Source organism: Musca vetustissima, unplaced genomic scaffold (assembly GCF_032173495.1).
Source record: "Musca vetustissima isolate MV318-11 ecotype Yass unplaced genomic scaffold, APGP_CSIRO_Mvet_v1 utg13025, whole genome shotgun sequence".
In the NCBI taxonomy this organism is placed as follows: Eukaryota; Metazoa; Arthropoda; class Insecta; order Diptera; family Muscidae; genus Musca; species Musca vetustissima.
Window position 1 is genome coordinate 139324 of NW_026876622.1, and position 27041 is coordinate 166364.

A 27041-nucleotide genomic window follows, 5' to 3' on the forward strand; every position below is an offset into this window, starting at 1 on the left:
AAGTCTTCTTTATAAAATCAATCCACGCCTTGGTTGAGGGCTTCTCAAACAGTCTTCTTTAAAAAATCAATCCACGCCTTGGTTGAGGGCTTCTCAAAAAGTCTTCTTTAAAAAATCAATCCACGCCTTGGTTGAGGGCTTCTCAAAAAGTCTTCTTTAAAAAATCCACGCCTTAGTTGAGGCCATCTTAAAAATATTCTATAAAAATTCCACGCCTTGGATAGGCCTTGAAATATTCTTTTAAAATCCACGCCTTGTTTGGGCCTTAAAAAATCAGTAAAAAAATTATTAATTATTAATTATTATTTTTTTAATTATTATTATTTTTTTTTTTTTTTTTGAACCCAACACTGCATAATTGTATTGAAAATTCAAATAACAACATTCACGTTAAACAAAACCTCGTATTTATTTTTATTGCATTTGAAATATAATTCCCCATTTAAAGTTTTCTGATTTCGTTCGTTTTTAAAGAAGTGTTTATTTACAAAAATTCCTTTGAGTTCAAAAAATATTATAAACAATTTGCCTATTGACTCATAGTTATTCTACACTTCTAGATATTTTAATTACCAAACCATTTGTCACTACGAAAATCGAAACTACAATTTAAGGAGCAACAAAAGAAAGAAACAAAAACGAGCGTCGGCCAAAATCAAAAAGAAGAGGAATTTAATATCTCGAAATAGTAAAACAAATCATTTTTCAAAATTTGTGTTGTGTTATGTTTACACGATAAGAACGAAAACACAAATGAGAGAAGTGCTGAATTGAATTGAGTTTCTAGTTACACTCAAAAAAACACTTGAAGTAATTAATAATTTGAAAAAAAAACGAAATGTTTATAAAAATAATAGTTTCTGTTTTGTTTTCTAAACAACTGAGATTTTGGAATTTTTATTAATTGATATGTATCAGATTCGGAAAGAAATAAACACACAATTGTTCAAAATACATACATTGAAAAAATATTCTTTACTCAACCTCTTGGCTAGGGCTTAAAAATGTTTTTCTTAAAAAAATCCACGCCTTGGATAGGGCTTGAAAAATTATCCTTTAAAAAATCCACACCTTATTTGGACCCTAGAAAAAAGTATTTAACAAAACTAAGCCTTAGAAAAATATTGTTTAATAAAAGCATGCCTTGTGTAGGCCCTAAAAATCGGAAAAAAATAAATTTTAAGAAATTCCTACACAAAATATTAAAAAAAAAATCCCCACCTTTATTTGGCCTTCAACAAATATTTAAAAAAAACACACACAACCTTTAAAACTTTGCAAATTACCGAAAGTAAAAACAATTATTTTCGAATCTATTTTCATCTACAAATTATATTTAGTCATTCCCTTTCAATTTCAATTCAAGTTCTGCAAAATTCGATACCAAAGTTTCAACCTTTCCCCCAAAAAGACTCAAGTGCCCAGGTACACATTTCAATTAATGTGAACGGTTGAATGAACTTGATCTAAATATAGAATAGAAGCAAATATTTTTTTGCAAACAAAAAACCTCAAACCGAATAGAAATACCACAGAAAGGCACACATACAAAATATCACACCCAAAATAGCAAGGCGATCACTTTCTATTCTTTGGTTTGTTTCGCATTTTCAAATCAAATCAACGCAGCGTTTTGTTACTTCTAACCGCACACACAGCGAACGTTGCGGATCCATAGCACTTATCTCAAATGGCGCCAACGTCAATTTTATTTGTTTCGGACTTGTTGTTCTTCTTCTCAAATGAACTAACTGCACGCCAAACAATCTGTCAGATAGCAGGCAGGCAGGCTGCAGCCGTGCAAAAAATCATAGACATCCATATGTTCAGATATACGTATAGGTAATGAGCCGTATAACGTTTAGGAGCTATTTTAAATGGAAGCTTCCAAAAATATAAAAGAAGAAATAAAACACAAAATTGACACGCAAAAAAATCTTGACAAAAAAGGCACTAGATGAGGGTATTCAAGAACAGTGGGACCTTGAAAAAATATCTATGAGGCAATAAAAAAATATTTTTAAAAAATCCACGCCTTATATAGGCCTCTATGAGGCCATGAAAAAATATTTTTAAAAAATCCACGCCTTATATAGGCATCTATGAGGCCATGAAAACATATTTTTTAAAAAATCCACGCCCCATATAGGCCTCTATGAGGCCATGAAAAAATATTTTTAAAAAATCCACGCCTTATATAGGCCTCTATGAGGCCATGAAAGAATATTTTTAAAAAATCCACGCCTTATATAGGCCTCTATGAGGCCATGAAAGAATATTTTTAAAAAATCCACGCCTTATATAGGCCTCTATGAGGCCATGAAAAAATATTTTTAAAAAATCCACGCCTTATATAGGCCTCTATGAGGCCATGAAAAAATATTTTTAAAAAATCCACGCCTTATATAGGCCTCTATTGAAGCCTCATGGTGTTTCTAATTTTTGTAAGTGTATGTGTAATTTTTTTCAATTAGCCAATTTTATTTATTTTTTTTTCTAATTCATTGCGGTATTGGTGCTGACTGATGCTTCGCTTAAATTGTTAAGTTTTTTGTGTGGGCTTATGACGTCGTCATATAGCTTTCACGGATTTTATTATTACTACTGTGTATGTGTTTGTGTATCTGTGCGAATATCATTTTGATTGACATGACTGCAATATTGGAGAAAATGTGTTTTCGTTGCACCTAGAATGGGAATTGGAAAGAGAAGCAGGAGGAGCGGATACCCATATGGCCAGTTGTGTCATCCATGTGAGGCCGCACAATGCCCATTTTTTATTATTGATCGACTTTTAATTTCATCAGATCTTTTTGTCCATTAAATAAATTGCACTATGGCTAATTAATTTTTAGACAAACTATTTAATTGTTATAGGCAAATTGGCGTGAATTATTCGATGAAATCAGCATTTGAATGGACTTGATTGATTGATATGTGGAGGATTGAGGATGTTGGCAATAGGTCGTTGATTTTTTTAAAGAATACATTTTCAAGGCTAAATTTCCAGGCCTCAAATAAGGATTCGATGTTTAGGGAATAATTTTTCCAGACTCCTAATAAAGCGGATTTTTTTGGTGGGGATTCTTTTTCGATGCTCCAAATGATGCGTGGAGTTTTTAAGGAAAGCCTGTCCAAGGCGTGGATTTTTTTAGGAATATTTTTTCTGGGCCTCTTTAAGGCGTGGATTTTTTAAAGGATATTTTTTCAAGGCCAATATAAGGCGTAGATTTTTAAAATATTTTTTTAAAGGCCTAAAACAAGGCGTTGATTTTTAAAATATTTTTTTAAAGGCCTAAAACAAGGCGTGGATTTTTAAAAGATTTTTTCGAAGGCCTAAAACAAGGCGTGGATTTTTAAAAGATTTTTTAAAGGCCTAAAACAAGGCGTGGATTTTTAAAAGATTTTTTCGAAGGCCTAAAACAAGGCGTGGATTTTTAAAAGATTTTTTTGAAGGCCTAAAACAAGGCGTGTTTTTTTTAAAAGATTTTTTAAAGGCCTAAAACAAGGCGTTGATTTTTAAAATATTTTTTAAAGGCCTAAACAAGGCGTGGATTTTTAAAAGATTTTTTCGAAGGCCTAAAACAAGGCGTGGATTTTTAAAAGATTTTTTCGAAGGCCTAAAACAAGGCGTGGATTTTTTAAGAGTACTTTTCAAGGCCTATATAAGGCGTGGATTTTTAAAGAGTACTTTTCAAGGCCTATATAAGGCGTGGATTTTTAAAGAGTACTTTTCAAGGCCTATATAAGGCGTGGATTTTTAAAAGATTTTTTTAAAAGGCCTATCCAAAGCGTAGATTATTTTTCAAGGCCTATATAAGGCGGGGATTTTTAAAAGATTTTTTTAAAAGGCCTATCCAAAGCGTAGATTATTTTTCAAGGCCTATATAAGGCGGGGATTTTTAAAAGATTTTTTTAAAAGGCCTATCCAAAGCATGGATTATTTTTCAAGGCTTATATAAGGCGTGGATTTTTAAAAGATTTTTTTAAAAGGCCTATCCAAAGCGTGGATTATTTTTCAAGGGTTATATAAGGCGCGGATTTTTAAAAGATTTTTTTAAAAGGCCTATCCAAAGCGTGGATTATTTTTCAAGGCCTATATAGGGCGTGGATTTTTAAAGGATTTTTTTTAAAATGCCTATCCAAAGCGTGGATTATTTTTCAAGGCCTATCCAAGGCATGGATTTTTTATAGAAGACATATCCAAGGCGTAGATTTTTTAAAGAAGACCCATCCAAGGCTTGGATTTTTTTAAGAAGACCCATCCAAAGCGTGGATTTTTTTTAAGAAGACCCATCCAAGGCTTGGATTTTTTTGAGAAGACCCATCCAAAGCGTGGATTTTTTTAAGAAGACCCATCCAAGGCTTGGATTTTTTTGAGAAGACTCATCCAAAGCGTGGATTTTTTTAAGATGACCCATCCAAAGCTTGGATTTTTTAAGTAAGGTCTCTCTCCAATGCGTAGATTTTTTAAAGAATATTTTTAAGATTTTTTAAAGAATATTTTTTCAAGTCCTCAACAAGGCGTGAATTTTTTAAAGAATATTTTTTCAAGTCCTCAACAAGGCGTGAATTTTTTAAAAAATATTTTGTCAAGTCCTCAACACGGCGTGGATTTTTGAAATAATGATTTTTAAAGGTTTACTATTTGTAAGTCTTATATAATTATGCCTATTACCACCCTTCATCATGGCTAATTGCACGCAACATATCCTATTAACAATAATTGTCCCCACTCACCCGCAAAGAAAAATTGTCTCTAATCTGAAATAAAATGCTTTAAAAATATATAACCAAAAATAAAAAACAACAACAATTTGTATAACGCTTGGCATAACAACAACAATACCATCTTTTGTCTTCTTCTTGTCTTATTTTTTTCTTCTCCAAAATAGCACGCATACCAATCAATTGCCACCCATCATCATCATCCTCATCTGCAATGCATCATCACAATCACCACACGCATCATCCGCAACATGACACACGCCATCCTTCACCTTTGCTGCCGGCCAGTGAAACATCGTCACCCATTAAACTTTCACTAAGTCCCGATGATGATGACGATCTGGATCTCACACTGCCTTATGCTAGCACCACCAAACCGCTCGATTCGAAAAGTTCGAAACGTGGGCCGAATTGGATGTCATCGAATGGACCCGGCCAGCTGTTTCGCAACATTGATTGGCGTGATTTGAAAAAAATCAAACAGAGATTCTATTTTGAATTCTATCCCAAGGAGGAGGAGTTTATGGGTAAGGGAGTAGTGCGGAATGAGGAATTCGATATTTTTTGTAGAATATGCTTTTTTTAAACTTTTCAGTAGCTTAGATTTTTTTCTCTTTTATTGGTGTTGTGTGAGTTTTTTTTATTTCTTTTTTTGTAATCAGTAGAAAATATCCCAATTTATAATCCCTACCCCGCTCACTTAATCAACCCACATGAGTTTTTTTCTTAATTTTGGAATTTAAATTTTGTTATTGATGTTATCTAAAATTTTGAAATTAGTTCATGTCACTTTCGTTTGATCTTAATCACTTGTTGTCACCTTACAATAAATTGTCACTTTGTTACCTTTTTTTCGGATTATCTGCCGTTTGATTCAAATCAGTAGCTTGGCTTATTTTTTAAATTTACAAAACCCATACCTTGTAATGGAACAGTGTTTCGAAACCGATGTTTGTTCAAGGTATGATTTTTTTAAAAATATTTGAATAAATATCCAATGCATAGATTTTTTAAAGAAATTTTTTGTCAAGGCCTATATAATTTTTATTGAGGCCTATACAAAACGTGGATTTTTCAAAGTAATATTTTTTAGGGCCTATTTAAGACGTGGATTTTTTAAGGAATATTTTTTTAAGGCCCATATAAGACATGGATTTTTTAAAGAACCTGTTTCAAGTTCTTGGGTAACGTAGGGGATTATAGATACCAAGCAACGGCTCTGATTGGTTTTAATATGGCGAATTCCAGCCTTATCTTGGTCCCTCTTTCATCTCAATTGTGGACACTGACCACCCCCGCGGTGTCACCTGGGGTAGCTATTTTCATCACCCGTTGAAATAGTGATCGGATATTTGCCGCAAGTTCACCCATAAGGACTACAAAAAATGGGTTAGTTGCCCACACTCGGAAAACCCCTCCTACTATGAAAAAGCAAAGAAAAAAACAACAAAAACCCTCTCCAATGTTGATGACCCCCGCAAACATATAAAGGACCACGATCTGCGAATCTGCACTTGGAATGTGCACACGTTGTACCGAACAGGCGCAATTTTCGCCTTGGCGGATGTACTCAAGAAGTACAAAGCCGATATTATTGCCATACAGGAAATGCGATGGAAAGGGACTGGCATATGTAAATCAGATGATTACGTGATTAAAGCGAAGTTCTTCTACATCCGTCTTATTTGCGCCCATGCTTCGACGGAAGACAAGGATGAACAGACCAAAGGCATATTTTGCGAGCGTCTAGAAACTGCATATGACCGCTGCCCTGGCCATGACATTAAAATTCTGCTAAGAGATTTTAATGCAAAAATCGGAAGGGAAAAAATCTTTGGTCCCACCGTCGGAAAATTCAGCCTCCATGAAGAAACATCCGACAACGGCATAAAGTTGATTGACTTCACGGCAGCAAAAAACATGGTAGTTAGCAACACCAGATTCAAGCATCTCGATATACACAAGGCCACCTGGATTTCTCCTGATCAAGCAACGAGAAATCAAATTGAATAGACTGAAGGAATTCATCCAGTGCATTATACTTCCGATCGATCCGAGGAGCGAATATCGATTCGGACCACTACCTTGTAGCAGCCAAGGTACGCACTCGTCTTAATGTTGCAGCTAAGGTGCGATCTAACACAACACGGAAACTCGACGTGGGAAATCTGTAAAACAACAGGTAGCAGAGGCCTACTCCGCTCAACTTACCAACCTGCTTGACGAAAGCACTTCTTATTCCGAAGTACAATGGCAAAGAATTGCCCACTCCCTACAGAGTGTAGCAAAAGCAACACTTTGGTACCAAAAATCACCATCAAGAAACCCATGGTACGATCAGGAGTGTCGTAATGCTACCGATGTGAAAAACGCAGCGTATAGTGCAACTCTGCAAACTGTAGCAACACGTAGTGCGATGGAGAAGTATGGGGAGAAAAGGAGAGAGGAGAAACGTATTTTCAGAAAGAACAAGAAAAACGTGAGCGTGAGCAAATTGAGATGTACAGGAGTCAGAATGAAGTCCGGAAATTTTACCAACGAGCGAAGGTTTTGGTGCAGGCACACCCTCCTGTAGAGATGAAGAAGGAAACCTGGTGACAGAAGGAGTATTTTGAAAAGCTTCTGGTATCAAGTAGTGGCGGTGAAGATGATACCCCAGAACCAATAAGAGATGATGGTACAGAGTGTATACCACCTAGCCAAGATGAGGTCATAAAAGCATTTAATCGGTTGAAGAATAATAAAGCAGCAGGTGCCGATGGGTTACAAGCCGAACTATTCATTACTGGTGGTCAGATGCTGGTAAGGAGCATACACCAGCTGATTAGTACAATTTGGCTAAAGGAATGTATACCCAATGATTGGAACCTCAACATCCTGTGACCCGTGCACAAAAAAAGGAGACAAGACGATATGTGCCAACTATAGAGGAATAAGTCTCCTTCCCATCGCATATAAAGTACTATCCAGCGTATTGTGTGAACGATTGAAGCCAATGCGGCTTCAGACCTGGCAAATCAACCATTGACCAGATTTTCACACTGCGCCAAATCCTGAAAAAACGCAAAAAACTCATCGACACATTGTCGACTATAAAGCCGCATTCGACAGCCCTATCCGTTCAAAGGTGTATAAAGCCATGTCTGCGTTTGGCATTCCTGCAAAATTAATATGGAAAGGTCAGCAGCTAAAGTCGGTCATACGAGAGGCAAAAGTGAACAGAAATGGCACTCTGTACACCAAACAACACATGTTACTCGCCTACGCCGATGACATCGGCTTAATGGGTCGAACTCTGAGAGCGGTAACAGCCACCTCTGAACAAATTGAGAATAAGTCTGCCAATGTGTGTCTGGCAGTAAACGGCGAGAAGATGGTATCAACGTCCATTAGACGACTTGGACCAACTGTGGAACTAGAGAACTACAGCTTCGAGGGAGTTAAAGATTTTATATACCATGGTAACGCCATAAACAAAATGGATGACATATGTTTTGAAATTCGGAGAAGGATTGTGATGGCCAAAATATGCTACTATGGTCTAAGTAAGCAGTTTAGAAACAAGGCCACCTCCCGCCAGACCAAATTCACACTCTACAAGACACTGATACTACCCGTGCTGTTATATGGATCTGAAGCATGGGTACTTGCGCAAGTAGATGAGGCAGCTCTTGGAGTGTTTGGTCCCACCGTCGGAAAATTCAGCCTCCATGAAGAAACATCCGACAACGGCATAAAGTTGATTGACTTCACGGCAGCAAAAAACATGGTAGTTAGCAACACCAGATTCAAGCATCTCGATATACACAAGGCCACCTGGATTTCTCCTGATCAAGCAACGGGAAATCAAATTGAATAGACTGAAGGAATTCATCCAGTGCATTATACTTCCGATCGATCCGAGGAGCGAATATCGATTCGGACCACTACCTTGTAGCAGCCAAGGTACGCACTCGTCTTAATGTTGCAGCTAAGGTGCGATCTAACACAACACGGAAACTCGACGTGGGAAATCTGTAAAACAACAGGTAGCAGAGGCCTACTCCGCTCAACTTACCAACCTGCTTGACGAAAGCACTTCTTATTCCGAAGTACAATGGCAAAGAATTGCCCACTCCCTACAGAGTGTAGCAAAAGCAACACTTTGGTACCAAAAATCACCATCAAGAAACCCATGGTACGATCAGGAGTGTCGTAATGCTACCGATGTGAAAAACGCAGCGTATAGTGCAACTCTGCAAACTGTAGCAACACGTAGTGCGATGGAGAAGTATGGGGAGAAAAGGAGAGAGGAGAAACGTATTTTCAGAAAGAACAAGAAAAACGTGAGCGTGAGCAAATTGAGATGTACAGGAGTCAGAATGAAGTCCGGAAATTTTACCAACGAGCGAAGGTTTTGGTGCAGGCACACCCTCCTGTAGAGATGAAGAAGGAAACCTGGTGACAGAAGGAGTATTTTGAAAAGCTTCTGGTATCAAGTAGTGGCGGTGAAGATGATACCCCAGAACCAATAAGAGATGATGGTACAGAGTGTATACCACCTAGCCAAGATGAGGTCATAAAAGCATTTAATCGGTTGAAGAATAATAAAGCAGCAGGTGCCGATGGGTTACAAGCCGAACTATTCATTACTGGTGGTCAGATGCTGGTAAGGAGCATACACCAGCTGATTAGTACAATTTGGCTAAAGGAATGTATACCCAATGATTGGAACCTCAACATCCTGTGACCCGTGCACAAAAAAAGGAGACAAGACGATATGTGCCAACTATAGAGGAATAAGTCTCCTTCCCATCGCATATAATGTACTATCCAGCGTATTGTGTGAACGATTGAAGCCAATGCGGCTTCAGACCTGGCAAATCAACCATTGACCAGATTTTCACACTGCGCCAAATCCTGAAAAAACGCAAAAAACTCATCGACACATTGTCGACTATAAAGCCGCATTCGACAGCCCTATCCGTTCAAAGGTGTATAAAGCCATGTCTGCGTTTGGCATTCCTGCAAAATTAATATGGAAAGGTCAGCAGCTAAAGTCGGTCATACGAGAGGCAAAAGTGAACAGAAATGGCACTCTGTACACCAAACAACACATGTTACTCGCCTACGCCGATGACATCGGCTTAATGGGTCGAACTCTGAGAGCGGTAACAGCCACCTCTGAACAAATTGAGAATAAGTCTGCCAATGTGTGTCTGGCAGTAAACGGCGAGAAGATGGTATCAACGTCCATTAGACGACTTGGACCAACTGTGGAACTAGAGAACTACAGCTTCGAGGGAGTTAAAGATTTTATATACCATGGTAACGCCATAAACAAAATGGATGACATATGTTTTGAAATTCGGAGAAGGATTGTGATGGCCAAAATATGCTACTATGGTCTAAGTAAGCAGTTTAGAAACAAGGCCACCTCCCGCCAGACCAAATTCACACTCTACAAGACACTGATACTACCCGTGCTGTTATATGGATCTGAAGCATGGGTACTTGCGCAAGTAGATGAGGCAGCTCTTGGAGTGTTTGAAAGAAAAATTCTCCGAAAGATCTTTGGGCCGATCTGCGTTGATGGTGAATATCGCCGTCGAATGAACCATGAGTTGTAGCAGCTATTCTCGGACATCGACATTGTTAGAGGTATTGAGCTGCAGCGACTACGTTGGCTAGGTCATGTTGTGAGAATGGATGAAGATGTCCCAGGAGAGAAGGCATATAAAAGCAAACCAGGTGATGTTTCACACAGAAAGGGAAGGCCGCGAATAAGATGGAAAGACCAAGTGGAAGACAACATTCCCGAATATGGTCTTTCAAATTTGGAAAACTGCGCCTGGAAATTTTGTTTAAGCTCGGCTTATGAACGAAAGTTCTGTCACAAGCCAGCTAAGTATAGGCGAGGATTTTTTAAAAAATATTTTTTCAAGACTCAACATATGCGTGGACATTTTAAAATATTTTTAGGCACCCCCTTACCCTCAGCCTACACAATGCTTTCAGTGACTACTTGGATGCCACACTTAATAAATTCAAAATGCATTTTCTAAAATCAAAGACACCACAAACTACCTGCTTCCATCCAAAATGATAAAAAGTGACAGCCACTGGGTGACGATGATAATTATGATGATCATCGTGATAGTGTGGACTATAATGATGATGATGCCTATGTTTAATGATGTTCGGTGAGGAATATATTTTTCTTAGCTGTTTTGAAGTGAGCCGACCGCTTGACTCTCCCCAAAAATTAAAAAATTCAATTTTATTTTTTTCTAAACAATTTTTTTTAATATAAACTTCATTAAAAACAACAACAACCGCATCGTTTACATATTGTAAACAACAGAAATAAAAACAAAACATCTGATCTCCCAGCGTTTTTCTCAAATTTGTTTTTGTGGTTATCTTTTCTCGCCTGAAATTGATGTCACCACCTGTAGCTAAATCAGTGGCAGCCATTTGTGGCGAAGCCTAATAGCTGATGATGATGAAAGCTATTGGGGCCTGCGTTTGAATTATGTATTTAAATGCATTTAATTTTGAATGCATTCTACTTTAGTTTTTTGTGAAAGGAATCCCTATGGTGTTGCATTTTGTATTAAGCGATTTGATTATGTATTGTTTTGGAATATTGAAGTGGGATGTATTACACCGACTATCTAAGGTTGGTTGGCGGTGAGGCATGTGGCAAATATCATTGTCAAACGCCCACCTAAATTAATATTTACTTTGATCTGCATTTGAAAGTAGAAAAAAACAAGACAATGGAAAATGTAAATGCTTATAAAGATATTAAAAAAATATATCCGCATTCGATTTGGTTGAAGATATACCATCTAAAAATAACCTGCAGTAGCCGCAACCAATGATATATAGCTTTTTCCTCCATGCACTTTAGAGTTACCAGAAAAAAAATCAGCACACCAGCTTATAAAGATATCAAAAAATTATTCCGCATTCGATTTGGCTGAAGATATGCCATCTAAAAAATTATCTGAAGTAGCCGCAACCTATAATATAGTGCTTTTTCCTCAATGCACTTTAGAGTTACCTGCAAAAATCATTCATCACACCTTCTTCCTGGGATCAATATATATTCGCCAAAGGCTTTTCAACCCTATGAGGAATTTCCACCCAATCCCATAAAAAAATACTTATCTAAAATAACTTTTTTCTCCTTAAAATGTTATTTCTTCCATACATACATACCCTCAAATAAATGTTCTCATAAACAAATTATTATCCCCAGCAATCGTTAAGATTATTAATGAAACTAAAAATTATATCCTCAAATAAACTTTTATATGCGATCAAGGTTAAATTTGCAATCAATTGTCTTAATTAGTAGCCTTAAAATAAAAATTAAAAAATATAGAGAAAAAAATCTACACATAAAAGACTTAGCAGAACTAAAAAAATACAAACATATGTTTCTGTTTTGTGTGTGGGTACAGATCACGATTGCTCATACCAGAAAATACAGTAGATTCCGGATAAAGTATATAATAAAGAAATTGAATAAGGTATTAATTAACCAATGGCTAGACATTGAAAATATATTTAAAAAAAAGAGTAAAGAAAGTAGTCGGACTGGGCCGACTATATGACACCCTTCACCACTTTGGATATATTGTCCATATGTAGCCTTACAATTGTAAGGATACAATGTTCCCTCGAAGGAACATACTCATGTCTTTCTGCAACCTATGCTAAATTTAATTTCATTGGGGCAGATATAGAGTCGTCAGCGTTACCATGGAACAAATTTATGGAAAACGATTTATAGCAAAAATTGATACAAGCTATTCGGTACGCCGCACTGTTAAATATTTAATTTCAATCAGACACCCCTTCGAAAAACATATGTAAGCTATAGCTGCATCTGCAAAACAAATGCAATAACGTCATTCAAGTCACAATTTGATACTTTGTGCAACATTTCGTATTAATCGGACAAAGACACTAGGCGTTTGGTGCAGCATTTATGTAAAATCGGACGAAAATATATGTAGGAGTTATTTCTAAATCAGAACCGATTTTCCCGAAAATCACCACTCATCATTCTAGGCTTAATTCAGTATGCAGTGCCAAATTTCCTGAAAATCGAGTGATATTTAGGGACTTTGGTGTAACATTTACATTAAATCGAACGAAAATATATATGGGAGCTATATCCAAATCAGAACCTATATTCAGGAAACTTAATACACATCATTCTAGACTTAATTTAGTACGCTTTGCCAAATCTCGTGTAAATCGAAAGATATATAGGGGCTTTGGTGTACCTTTTACATTAAATCGGACGATAATATATTGGAGCTATATCTAAATTTGAACTAATTTTCACGAAACTTACCACATGTCATTCTAGGCTTAATTTAGTACGCTATGCCAAATTTCGTGCAAATCGAGAGATATTTAGGGTCTTTGGTGCACCATTTACATTAAATCGGACGAAAATATGTATGGGAGCTATATATAAATCTGAACAGATTTTCAGGAAACTTAACACATTTCAGTCTAGACTTAATTTAGTAGGTTGTGCAAAATTTCGTGCGACCTGTACTTTGTTTACAATTCAACATGGACAGACAGACGGGCGGACATGCATAAATCGACTTAAAAAGTGATTCTATGCATATTCTCAAAAGGAACCATGTGTCTATCTCGTTTCCTTTTGCCACAGTGTGCTGAAGGGTATAAAAATTAGGCCTAATGGTGATCCCCCCAAAAAATATATTTAAAAACCAGTGAGTGGAGCAGTATAGTCGGACGGGGCCGACCATATGATACCCTACACAACTACCACGAAAATCTATCTTTCTGCGGTTCTATATTCTGAGCCTGGGCAATATTTCGCGTGGCCGACTAGAGGTCAACAAATAATTACATTCAGTACAGTACTTCTAATTCCTTGTCCAGATTCCCTTCACCGTGGGTTGTATTGTGATGTTCGGTTTTCAATTGTGGTCTATAGATCGACTCGAAATTTAAATTAAGTTTTCAGTCCTCTTCATCCCAATATTCTTATCTGATCATCACCGAAAATTATAGGCGTTGTCCTTGACCATACCTGGATCTTCATGGAATGTTTTTAAGCCATCAGCGCTATATTTCCGCTCTCTAGTGGGGTAATGGGTTACTAAATAATATGTGAATACCTAAGCACCTGCAAATATTCAAGTGTAACTCCCACAATAAAGTTGGTATCAAATAAAAGTTCAACCACTCCTCTTGGATATAATATCAACATCTCGGCTTCATGTCTTTCAGGAGTAAGTATATACACCAGAGAATACAAATTTTGTTATTTTTCCCACAAAAGACAGGGTCCATTTGACCCGCTAAATATTGGCCGATCATTATCAAAACAGGCATGCTTATACTTAGGCCCGATCCCCTTCTCTATGTAAAAATTCGTGATGTTTGGGCCATAATTGCAGCCTCTGAAGCGTCCAGAAAACCGGACAAAAATTAAGTATATGGTCAATTTCATCGCCTTAATATTATCCGATCTTTACCAAAAACAATAGGGGTCTTCATTGGCCAGAACCCTATACTTAAAGGTGGGTCTAGGAACTCTTGGGGGCTGCACAAAGCTATATAACCCTGACAACATAGTTGTGTAGGGTATAAAAATCCATATTTTTAAAATCACTCTCATAGGTGGTCATTGAAGAGATTATCCAGACCCTACTGTATGGCAATTTACACTAAACAAATGTACAAACATCTGTCTGTAGTTTTATTGTTTTCTATAATTATTCAATGTTTATAAAATTTTCCGCATTTTTTTCTATAATTTCGATCAATTTTATTTTTGTGTAAGAATCTATAAATACCGTTCATTGTTGTTGTTAAATATTTTCCTAACACCTTCGTTAGATAGCATTTTTTGGATTTTAAAAATATTTTTTTTTTGGTTCAATTTTTGTAGTTCTTAGGAAACTAAAAATAACATACACCCAATCTTTGAATGAATGTAAAATTGAAATTTATTAAGACCATTCAATTTGCCATCTACAATGTTTCGGTAATGAATTCAAATCAATTTAATTTCTAACATTCAAATCAATTCATTAAATAAACAAAAATAACAACAACATCAAGAAAAATTGAATATGTGGAAAATAATTGAAATTTAAATCTGATGATTAACCTAGAAAAAAAATTAGCAGTGACTATTTATTTCAAATACCTTCAATTTTCTATAGTAATAAAAATAAAAAAGTCGAGAATTATTTCCCAATCTCCTCCGGTAAAAGTCCGCATGGTACCCTTGTTGGTTGGCATCATTAAATTTCCATATACGTAACAAGAAACAATCAATGCCAAAAAACCCACATTTTCTGACTTATTTGCAAGTCAAACAAAAAAATCTCGAAAATTACCAACAAAGTGTGTCATTTGCTAAAGTAATAGCACGAGAGATCATTAAACTTTGCAGCTATGGGCTATATCAGCCAAAAAGATACAACAACAAAAAACGAATCAATTCAATGAATAGTTTATATGGCCATTAGTCATTTGATTTGTGGTAGGTTTATTTTCTGATTACCAACAAACAATTGCTGTGTAAAATTCAAATCGGTCTTTCTCTTTTGGGCCTCAATATCGGATTAGGGATGACAATATGGAAAAACATTTTCTAAAAAATCCACGCCTATTAATAGGCTCTTAAACGTATTTCTTAAAAATCCACGCCTATAAATAAATAGGAATTTATATTAAATCGGCGGAAGATATATATGGAAGCTATATCTAAATCCGAACCGATTTTCAAGAAATTTTACACACATCATTCTAGACTCAATCTCGTATGCTATGCCAAATTACATGCAAATCGAAAGATATATAGGGACTTTGGTGAACCATTTCCATTAAATCGGCGGAAAATATATGTGGGAGCTATATCTAAAGCTGAACCAATTTTCAAGAAATTTTACACACATCATTCTCTCATTCTCAATTCAGTACATTGTGCCAAATTTCGTGCAAATCGAAAAATATATAGGGACTTTGGTATACCATTTACCTAAAATCGGACGAACATATATATGGGAGCTATATCTAAATCTGAACCGATTTTCAAGAAATTTTACACACAGCATTCTAGACTCAATCTAGCATGCTATGCCAAATTTCGTGCAAATCGAAAGATATATACGGTCATTGGTATACCATTTACATTAAATCGGGCGAACATATATATGGGAGCTATATCTAAATCGGAACCGATTTTCACGAAACTTAGCACACATCATTCTAGACTCAATCTAGTATGCTATGCCAAATTTCGTGCAAATCGAAAGATATATAGGGACTTTGGTAGACCATTTACATTAAATCGGTCGAACATATATATGGGAGCTATATCTAAATTTGAACCGATTTTCACAAAACTTAGCACACATCATTCTAGACTCAATTCAGTACATTGTTCCAAATTTCCTCCAAATCGAAAGATATATAGGGACTTTAGTAGACCATATACATTAAATCGGCCGAACATATATATGGGAGCTATATCTAAACCTGTACCGATTTTTACGACACTTAGCACACATCATTCTAGACTCAATTCAGTACATTGTGCCAAATTTCGTGCAAATCGAAAGATATGTAGAGACTTTGATATACCATTTATATTAAATCGGACGAAAAAAATATATGGGAGCTATATGTAAATCTGAACCGATTTTCACGAAACTTAGCACACATCATTCTAGACTCAATCTAGTATGCTATGCTAAATTTCCTGCAAATCGAAAGATATATAGGGGCTTTGGTATACCATTTACATAAAATTGGCCGAAAATATATATGGGAGCTATATTTAAATCTGAACAGATTTTCAAGAAATTTTACACACATCATTCTAGACTCAATACAGTACACAGTTCCAAATTTCGTGCAAATCGAAGGATATATAGGGACTATGGTGCACTATTTACCTAAAATCGGACGAAAATATATATGGGAGCTATATCTAAATTTGAACCGATTTTCAAGAAATTTTACACACATCATTCTAGACTCAATCTAGTATTATATGCCAAATTCCATGGAAATCGAAACGTATATAAGGACTTTGGGGCACCATTTACATAAAATCGGCCGAAAATATATATGGGAGCTTTATTTAAATCTGAACAGATTATCAAGAAATTTTACACACATCATTCTAGACTCAATCCAATACGCTATGCCAAATTTCGTACAAATCGAAGGATATATAGGGACTCTGGTGAACCATTTACATTAAATCGGCCGAAAATATATATGGGAGCTATATCTAAATCTGAACCTATTTTTCCCAATGTCAATAGGGTTCGTCCCTGGGCCAAATAAATGAGCTGTGCCAAATTTCATCCAATTCGAATCAGAAATGCGACCTGTACTTTGTTTCCAATTTTACATGGACAGACGGACGGGCGAACGGGCATGCATAAATCGACTTAGAAAGTGATTCTATACATATTCTCAAATGGAACCATGTAGATATCTCGTTTCCTTTTGCCTGTTACAAACATATAGACAAAGACATAATACCCTGTACCACAACGTGGTGAAGAGTATAAAAATTCACTCGTCATCCCTACCGCTGAAAGTACCCATGCCTTCATTGTATGCCGATTCTTTTCTGAATTCACGAAGTAGGCACGTATGGCAAGGTGCCCACGTGTTTAGCATAAAATTCATGTGAAGCCAACATACATACATGATGGAATCATACAAAGAACCAAGAATTGACTCTTCAGAGTCTGTTGCTCGTGGCTTAACAACAGGAACAACAACAACAACTCGAATCAGTGACTTGTATAATTTGATCAGATTCTGAAGAATTGTAAGAAGACATGAAGGCAGGCAACAACCACCGCATGAGCGAATCGGCCTAGCAATGGATGGGGACATTTATGACTTTGTTTTTCTGCCTTTCTCGAGAGTTTACAGTATTTGGGTACTTATGGCCTAAATTAAAGTGATCTTAAGTGGACACATAAAGAAGACGAAGTAGAAGAAGACAATCCCATGGTGTATGATAGGAAACAAAAAAAAAACAACACCAACTACAAAATGGGTTAATTGTTTTGCATTTCATTGAGGGAATAATAGCTGCAGTTGTTCGCTCGTTAAGTGTGCGACGCCATTAAATTAAATCCCGTACACAAAAAAAAAAATGCCGGACGGCCGGACCGAACTCTTTCTCTGTGTGTTTCTGGGAAACACAGAAGCTGAACAAATTGACGCATTTTAATTTTTCCCCGATTAAGATGACAAAACACTTTTTTAGTGTGGAATTAATTTGAAAGGGAGGGTACCTTTCTAAGAGAAGAGGTATGGGAAGTAAAGGAGACAAAGATGAAGGTCGTATGAATTCGGTTGGATTTTTATACCCTTCACCACACTGTGTTACTGGGTATTATGTCTTTGTGCATATGTTTGTAATAGGCAAAAGGAAACGAGATAGACCCATGGTTCCTTTTGCGAATATACATAGAATCACTTTCTAAGTCGATTTATGCATGTCCGTCCGTCCGTTAGTCCATGTTAAATTGTAAACAAAGTGTCACAGGTCGCATTTTTAATTCGAATTGGATGAAATTTGGCAGAGGTCATTTATTTGGCCCACGGACGAACCCTATTGAAATTCGGAAAAATCGGTTCAGATTTAGATATAGCTCCCATATATATTTTCGTCCGGTTTAATGTAAATGGTGCAACAAAGCCCCTATATATCCTTCGATTTGCACGAAATTTTGCATAGCGTGCTAAATTGAGTCTAGAATAATGTGTGTAAAATTTCTTGGAAGTCGGTTCAGATTTAGATATAGCAACCATATATATTTTCGCTTCAGATTTAGATATAGCTCCATATATATTTTCGTCCGATTTTTTGTAAATGGAGCACTAAAGTCCCTATTTATCCTTCGATTTGCAAAAAAATTTGGCATAGCATACTGAATTAAGTCTAGAAAGATGTGTGTTAAATTTCGTTAAAATCGGTTCAGATTTAGATATAGCTCACATATATATGTTCGACATTTGGGGCATTTTCATTCATCCGCACAACATGGCCTAGCCACCGTAGTCGCTGCAGCTCAATACGACTGACTATGTCGATGTCCGCGTAAAAATTGTAAAGCTCGTGGTACATTCGACGCCGATATTCACCGTCGACGCAGATCGGCCAGTAGATCTTTCGGAGGATTTTTCTCTCAAACACCCCAAGAGCTGCCTCATCTGCTTGCGCAAGTACCCATGCTTCCGATCCATATAATAGCACGGGTAGTATCAGCGTCTTGTAAAGTGTGAGTTTGGTCTGACGGGAGGTGGCCTTGTTTCTAAACTGCTTACTTAGACCATAGTAGCATCTGTTGGCCAACACAATCCTTCTCCGAAGGTATATAATGTCTTTAACTACCTTGAAGCTGTAGTTCTCAAGTTCCACAGTTGGTCCGAGTCTACTGGACGTCTTGCGCGTTGATATCATCAGCTTGGTCCTCTCGCCGTTTACTGCCAGACCCGCTTTGGCAGACTTATTTTCAATTTGTTCAAAGGTGGCTGTTACCGCTCGCAATGTTCGACCCATTATATCGATGTCATCGGCGTAGGCGAGTAACATGTGTTATTTGGTATACAGAGTGCCATTTCTGTTCACCTTTGCGTCTCGTATGACCTTTTCCAGTAGGATGTTAAAAAGATCACACGACAAACTGTCACCTTGTCTGAATCCTCGTTCGGTATTGAAGTGCTCCGATAGGTCCTTTCCTACTTTAACTGCTGACCTTGTGCCACTTAAAGTTCTCCTGCAAAGCCGTTTTAATTTTGCAGGAATGCCGAACGCAGACATGGCTTTTAACACCTCTGAACGGATAGGGCTGTCGAATGCGGCTTTATAGTCGACAAATAGGTGGTGTGTGTCGATGTGCTTTTCGTGGGTCTTTTCCAGAATTTGGCGCAGAGTGAAAATCTGGTCAATGGTGGATTTGCCAGATCTGAAGCCGCATTGGTATGGTCCGATGATGTCATAGAGCATTGGCTTCAATCGTTCACACAGCACACTGGATAACACTTTATATGCGATGGGAAGGAGACTTATTCCTCTATAGTTGGCACATATCGTCTTGTCTCCTTTTTTGTGCACGGGACACAGAATGCTGAGGTTCCAATCATTGGGCATGTATTCATCTAGCCAAATTGTGCTAATCAGCTGGCGCATGCTCCTGACCAGCATCTGGCCACCAGTCTTGAATAGTTCGGCTGGTAACCCATCGGCTCCTGCTGCATTGTTGTTCTTGAGCCGATTAATTGCTTTTATGACCTCATCTTGGCTAGGTGGTATACACTCTATACCATCATCTCTTATTGGTTCCGCGGTATCTTCTTCATCGCCATTATTTGATACTAGAAGCTTTTCGAAATGCTCCTTCCAGTTCCTCATCACGCTGTCTGTATCTGTCACCAGGTTTCCTTCTTCATCTCTACAGGAGGATGTGCCTGCACCAAAGCCTTAAATTAATTTAGATAATTTTGTCCCATTGTAAGAAGGAACTCTATATCTGACCAAAATTTAGTATAGGTTGCAAAGCGACATGTTTAATTTTATGTTAATGGTCCTTCAAAAATGCGACGTCTGTTAGGATGCCATCTGTTGAATATACCCAATGTGGTGAAGGGTATCATATAGCCGGCCCCGTCCGACTTTACTACTTTTCTTATATATTTTTAGAGGATTTTTTATAGGCGTGGAATTTTAAAAAATATTTTTCGAAGTCTATTTATAGGCGTGGATTAAAAAATAGAATTCCTGCCTATAGGCGTGGATTTTTTAAAAAATATTTTTTTGAGAGGCCATCAACAATTTTTAAAAAAAAATATTTTTTCAGTTTTTGAAATCCATTTTGGATGTTTTTGAAATTTAATTATTTTTTATAACTTTCTTAAGTAACATTTTAAGTTTCTAATTTATCTTACAAATTCCAAGAAATTCAAACTTGAAAGTCTTAAAACAATTAAAATGTATTTTTTATCGCTGCACTCAATTAAAAAATGCATTTCTCTTGGTTTATAAAATTTTATTTCTAGTTTAGATGGGCTTTCTGATTGAAACAAGCAGACAATGATATTCTCAAATAAAAACTACTAAATTATGGGTTCACACGCTAAGACAAGCCTATAAATTTCTAATAAAACTTCACTCTCAAAAAAACAACAACAACTAAATTAAATAGAGTTACTCTGACCACTTGACGCCATCGAGAATAATGCAAAAACAACATGCAGAATGTTGGTCATAAAAATATTAAATAAATGGCAAAATCATAAAATTCAACTCAAAACTGTAAACAGCTATGACATCGTCACAATTGATTTAAATTATGAATTATGAGTTTTCAATTGACCAAAATCACATTTGTTTTAAAAAAATTTTCTGTTTCTCATAAAAAATTTTGTTTTTTTTCTGTTTATTTTCAGGAGGGCAACTGAAAACAAAAAATGGCCAAAAATATGTCTTCAATGGCCGGCCATCGGGTATATTTGTATCGAAAATGTGTGCCGTATGCTCGTTTATTATTGCCTTATTGATACTCATCTTTAGTGTGGGCATAACATATTTTATAACGGCGACAACAATGACGACGGGGTAAGTTTAAAAAAAAAATAAAATTAAATAAAAAAATATTTTAAGAAATTCAAGGCTGTTAGTGGAGCCTCAAAAAACATTTTAAAAAATCCAAGCCTATTGATGTTCCATTAAAAAAAAAATTAAAAAATCCACGCCTCATTGTGGTTCCTCATCAAAGTAATTAAAATAATACCAGCCTATTGAAAATATTTTTGGCAAATCCACGCCTATAAATACTTACGTACTTACTTAGCCGGCTTGTGACAGAACTTTCGTTCCATAAGCGGAGTTTAAAAAAGATTTCCAGGCGCGGTGTTCTTTTGCACAGTTTTTCCAATTTGAAAGACCATATTCGGCAATGTTGTCTTCCACTTAGCGGCCTTCCCCTTCCGCGTGAACCATCAACTGGTTCGCTTTTATATGCCTTCTGGGCTGGGGCATCTTCATCCATTATCACAACATGACCTAGCCAACGTAGTCGCTGCAGCTCAATACGTTTAATAATGTCGATGTCCGAGAATAGCTGGTACTCATGGTTCATTCGACGGCGATAGTCAACGTCAACGCAGATCGGCCCATAGATCTTTCGGAGAATTTTTCTCTCAAACACTCCAAGAGCTGCCTCATCTGCTTGCGCAAGTACCCATGCTTCAGATCCACATAACAGTACGGGTAATATCGGCGTCTTGTAGAGTGTGAGTTTGGTCTGGCGGGAGGTGGCCTTGCTTTTGAGTTGTTTGCTCAGACCATAGTAGCATCTGTTGGCCATCACTATCCTTCTCCGAATTTCAAAACTGATGTCATTCGTTTTGTTTATGGCGGTACCAAGGTATATAAAATCTTTGACCACCTCAAAGCTGTAGTTCTCAAGTTCCACAGTTGGTCCGAGTCTACTGGACGTCTTGCGCGTTGATACAATCAGCTTGGTCTTCTCGCCGTTTACTGCCAGACCCAATTTGGCAGATTCCTTCTCAATTTTTTTAAAAAATGGCTGTTACCGCTCTCAATGTTCGACCCATTATATCGATGTCATCGGCGTAGGCGAGTAACATATGTTGTTTGGTGTTCAGAGTGTCATACGAGAATCAAAGGTGAACAGAAAACCTTTGATTCTCGTAGGACCTTTTCCTGCAGAATGTTAAAAAGATCGCACGACAAACTATCACCTTATCTGAAACCTCGTTCGGTATTAAAGGGCTCCAAGAGGTCCGTTCTGACTGCTGATCTTATGCCTGTTAAAGTTATCCTGCATAGCCGAATTCATTATCCAGGAATGCCAAACGCACACATGGCTTTATGCACCTCTGAACTGATAGGGCTATCGAATGCGACTTTATAGTCGACGAATAGGTGAAATAAGTCGATGTGTTTTTCGCGGGTCTTTTCCAGGATTTAGCGCAGAGTGAAAATCTGGTCAATGGTGGATTTGCCAGGTCTGAAGATGTCATTGACCATTGGCTTCAGTCGTTCACACAGCACACTAGATAGCACTTTATATGCGATGGGAAGACTTATTTCTCTATAGTTGGCACATATCGTCTTGTCCCCTTTTTTGTTCCCTTGACAGAGAATGCTGAGGTTCCAATAATTGAACATGCATTCCTCTAACCAAATTGTACTAATCAGCTGGTGAATGCTCCTTTTCAGCATCTGGCCACTAGTCTTGAATAGTTGGGCTTGCTTACCTGCTGCTTTATTATTCTTCAGCCGATTGATTGCTATTCTGACTTCATCTTGGCTAGGTGGTACACACTCTATACCGTCATCTATTATTGGTTCTGGGGTATCCTCTTCACCGCCACTATTTTTATACCAGAAGTTTTTCAGATCCTCAGCACGCTATCTGTATCTGTCACTAGGTTTCCTTCTTCATCTCTGCAGGAGGATGGGCCTGCACCAAAGCCTTCGGTTTGGTGTTTTACCCGTTGGTAGAATTTTCGGACTTCATTTTGACTCCTGTACATCTCGATGTGCTCACGCTTACGTTTTTCTTGTTCTTTCTCCTGAAAATACGTTTCTCATCTCTCCTTCTCCGATAGTTCTCCATCGCATTACGTGTTGCTACTGTCCTGCGTTTTCATATCAGTATCATTACGACACTCCTGATCGTACTACGGATTTCTTGATGGTGGTCTTTGGTACCCAAGTGTTGCTTTTGCTGAATTCTATATTATTATCGGGACAAGGGGTGTTTTCGTCAAGCAGTTGGGTAAATTGAGCGGAGTAGGCTTCAGCTATCTGTTGTGTTTACATCTTTTCGACGTCAAATTTCCGTGTTACATTAGATCGCACCTTTGCTGCTACGTTAAGACGGGTGCGACCATGGCTGCCACAAGGTAATGGTCCGAATCGATATTCGCTCCTCGGATCGAACGGACGTCTAAAACACTGGATGAATGACGGAAGGCATGAATGAATGCCTTCCGTCTCGTTGCTTGATCAGGGGAAATCCAGGTGGCCTTCTGTATATCGATATGCTTGAATCTGGTGCTGCTAAATACCATGTATTTTGCTGCCGCGAAGTCAATCAACCTCATGCCGTTGTCGGATGTTTCTTCATGATGGCTGAATTTTCCGATAGTGGGGCCAAAGATATTTTCCCTTCCGATTTTTGCATTAAAATCTCCTAGCAGAATTTTAATGGCATGGCCAGGGCAGCGGTCATATGCTGTTTCTAGGTATTCGTAAAATGTGACTTTGGTTTGCTCATCTGAGATTTTTGTAGAAGAACTTCGCTTTTATACGGATTATAGCAATTCGCTCATCTACTGCAGTGAATCTGGAGACGAGGTCTTTTATTCACCTGTTAACCATAAATCCGCAGCCAAATTCACGTCTCGTTTCATGGCAGCTATAATACAGGGCGTAATCATCGTTTTTACTTACGCCATTCCCTTTCCCTCGCATTTCCTGTATGGCAATAATATCGGCTTTGTACTTCATGAGTACATCCACCAAATCGAACACTGCGCCTGTTCTGTACAACGTGCGCACATTCCAAGTGCAGATTCGCAGATCGTGGTCCTTTATACGTTTGCGGGGGTGGTCAACATTAGGGGGGTTTGGTTTTCTTTTTCTTTGCTTTTTCATAGTAGGTTCGGTTTTCCGAGTGTGTGCAACTAACCCGATGCCTCAGCCCATTTTTTTTATTTATAGTTCTTATGGGTAAGCTCGCGGCACATATTAGCTCACTATTTCAACGGATGATGAAAATAACTACCCCAGGTGGCACCACGGGGAGGTCAGTGTCCACAATTGAGATGAAAGAGGGACCAAGATAAGTCTGGACTTCGCCATGTTAAAGCCAATCAGAGCCGTTGCTTGGTATCTATCATCCCCTACGCCACCCCTTAAATAGGTATGGAAAAAACTTTTAAAAAAATCACGCCTATTAATGGAGATAGAAAAATATTTTTAAAATATCCACGCATATAAATAGGCATAGAAAATATTTAAAAAAATCTGTTTTTTAATATTTGTTCTTTTCTCACTTGTCCTTCATTTTTTGTTTCTCTCTTCCAGCTGCACAAATGGTCACAGTCCAGTGGCCGCTGACAATCACCTAGCCACAGCCAGCATGCTGGGTATGCCACTGCCAAAATCCAAATACAACAATGACGAGGTGGCGCCTGTCGGTGATATACCGCCGGACAATGATATATTCGGTGAGGCGAAAGACAAATTCCCCGATCGCCAGCTACAATTGTACGATGGCTGGTTGCCGCTGCACTACAAGTAAGTAAAAAATAACAACAATGCCAATTATTATTTTTTTAAGAACTTTCCGTTTCTCGTAAAAAATGTTTTTGTGGAAATATTTGCGGTTTTTTTATTGGTCGGATTTTATTAACCTCATTTGGACGAGTGTGACAAACAGTCTAAGGCATAAAAAAGGAATGTTTCCTGTCACTAGGCTTCAGTATGGTCACCCGGTCATTTTGGTTATGGACCTGGGTGATGGTGTTGCTGGTTTTACAATCAAGTTCATGTCGAAACGGAAAGGAGAACCATTCGGAACATGTGTTTTGTCTATTTTGTGGTCTGGGGGAGATACCCTACCTCGAAAACCAAAACAATTTTCTTGAGTGTCTCCTTTTGTGTGTGAAAAAATTTAGATCATAAAGACCGGAATTACCATTCGAATTACATCACTAAAGACCCCCTTACCTATTCTAATAGGCTGCCATTAGAAGTCACCCATAATTAAGTTGTTAATTTCGGAATTACACATGTAACCCAGAATTGTCACATGAAACGCAACGTTTTCTTTCTACAAAATTCTGTTGCACCTCTATGCAGAACTTCGCTTTCAACAACTTGTTACCCTCCACTTAGCAGCGCACCAAAAGTGCGAGGGTGTACAACCAACAAATTACTGTTTTCAAATCGAATTGCCGTACATGTGAGAGACTTCAAGATGTTGCCGCCAATGTTCGCAATTTAGTGAAGTTTAGTTTGTCCGACCGTCTGCCACATTGTGTTGCTGCTGACACACATTATTGGCAGCATGCCACAGCTGTTTTTTTAAGCTGCAAATGAATGCCATTGCATTTAGAAGTGAAGACCAGGCCGATAGCTTTGGTGTAAAGCGGCGCTAATAAAACGTTTTGCGCTAATTTTGTTGATTTTTTTATGAAATGTGCGTGTTTTTACATTAGTTCGGAATGTAATGGGTGGTATGTACGTTCGGACAAAAGGTCTTCATTCTTTGCGGAATAATAATAGAAGGAAAACAATCACACATAAACACACCCACGGATATTCTGAAGACAGTGGGCCACCCACAAATATTTAAAAATCAAGGCCTTGTTCAGCCCTTGAAAAATTGTTCTTTAAAAAATCCAGGCCTTGTTCAGCCCTTGAAAAATTGTTCTTTAAAAAATCCAGGCTTTGTTCAGCCCTCGAAAATTTGTTCTTTAAAAAATCCAGGCCTTGTTCAGCCATTGAAAAATTGTTCTTTAAAAAATCGAGGCCTTGTTCAGCTCTTAAAAAATTTTCTTTAAAAAAATCGAGGCATTGTTCAGCCCTTGAAAAATTGTTCTTTAAAAAATCCCGACCTTGTTCAGCTCTTAAAAAATATTCTTTAAAAAAATCCAGGCCTTGCTCAGCCCTTGAAAAATTGTTCTTTAAAAAATCCAGGCCTTGTTCAGCCATTGAAAAATTGTTCTTTAAAAAATCCAGGCCTTGTTCAGCTCTTGAAAAATTGTTCTTTAAAAAATCCAAGCCTTGGTTGAGGGCTTCTCAAAAAGTCTTCTTTAAAAAATCCACGCCTTGGTTGAGGGCTTCTCAAAAAGTCTCCTATAAAAAATCCACGCCTTGGTTGAGGGCTTCTCAAAAAGTCTTCTTTAAAAAATCCACGCCTTGGTTGAGGGCTTCTCAAAAAGTCTCCTATAAAAAATCCACGCCTTGGTTGAGGGCTTCTCAAAAAGTCTTCTTTAAAAAATCCACGCCTTGGTTGAGGGCTTCTCAAAAAGTCTCCTATAAAAAATCCACGCCTTGGTTGAGGGCTTCTTAAAAAGTCTTCTTTAAAAAATCGTAAATCCGGCTTGGTTGAGTGCTTCTCAAAAAGTCTTCTTTAAAAAATCCACGCCTTGGATAGGTTCTGAAAAAGTCTTCTTTAAAAAATCCACGCCTTGGATAGGTTCTGAAAAAGTCTTCTTTAAAAAATCCACGCCTTGGATAGGTT

At 37.5% G+C, this 27041-nt stretch overlaps 1 protein-coding gene across 3 annotated transcripts in view; it reads left to right on the forward strand.

Annotated features, from left to right (window-relative positions):
• The window catches only part of LOC133321167 (aminopeptidase N-like), a 118093-nt gene that overhangs the window by 71094 nt on the left and 19958 nt on the right, over nt 1–27041 (forward strand). For 2 of the 3 annotated variants that reach the window (XM_061530259.1, XM_061530260.1), the window contains 2 exons: nt 21205–21373; nt 24878–25090. In XM_061530259.1, the coding sequence (XP_061386243.1) occupies nt 21205–21373; nt 24878–25090 (382 nt within the window). Of the gene's footprint in view, nt 1–5155; nt 5256–21204; nt 21374–24877; nt 25091–27041 lie in introns of those variants that run through there. The other variant, XM_061530261.1, reaches the window with a different exon arrangement.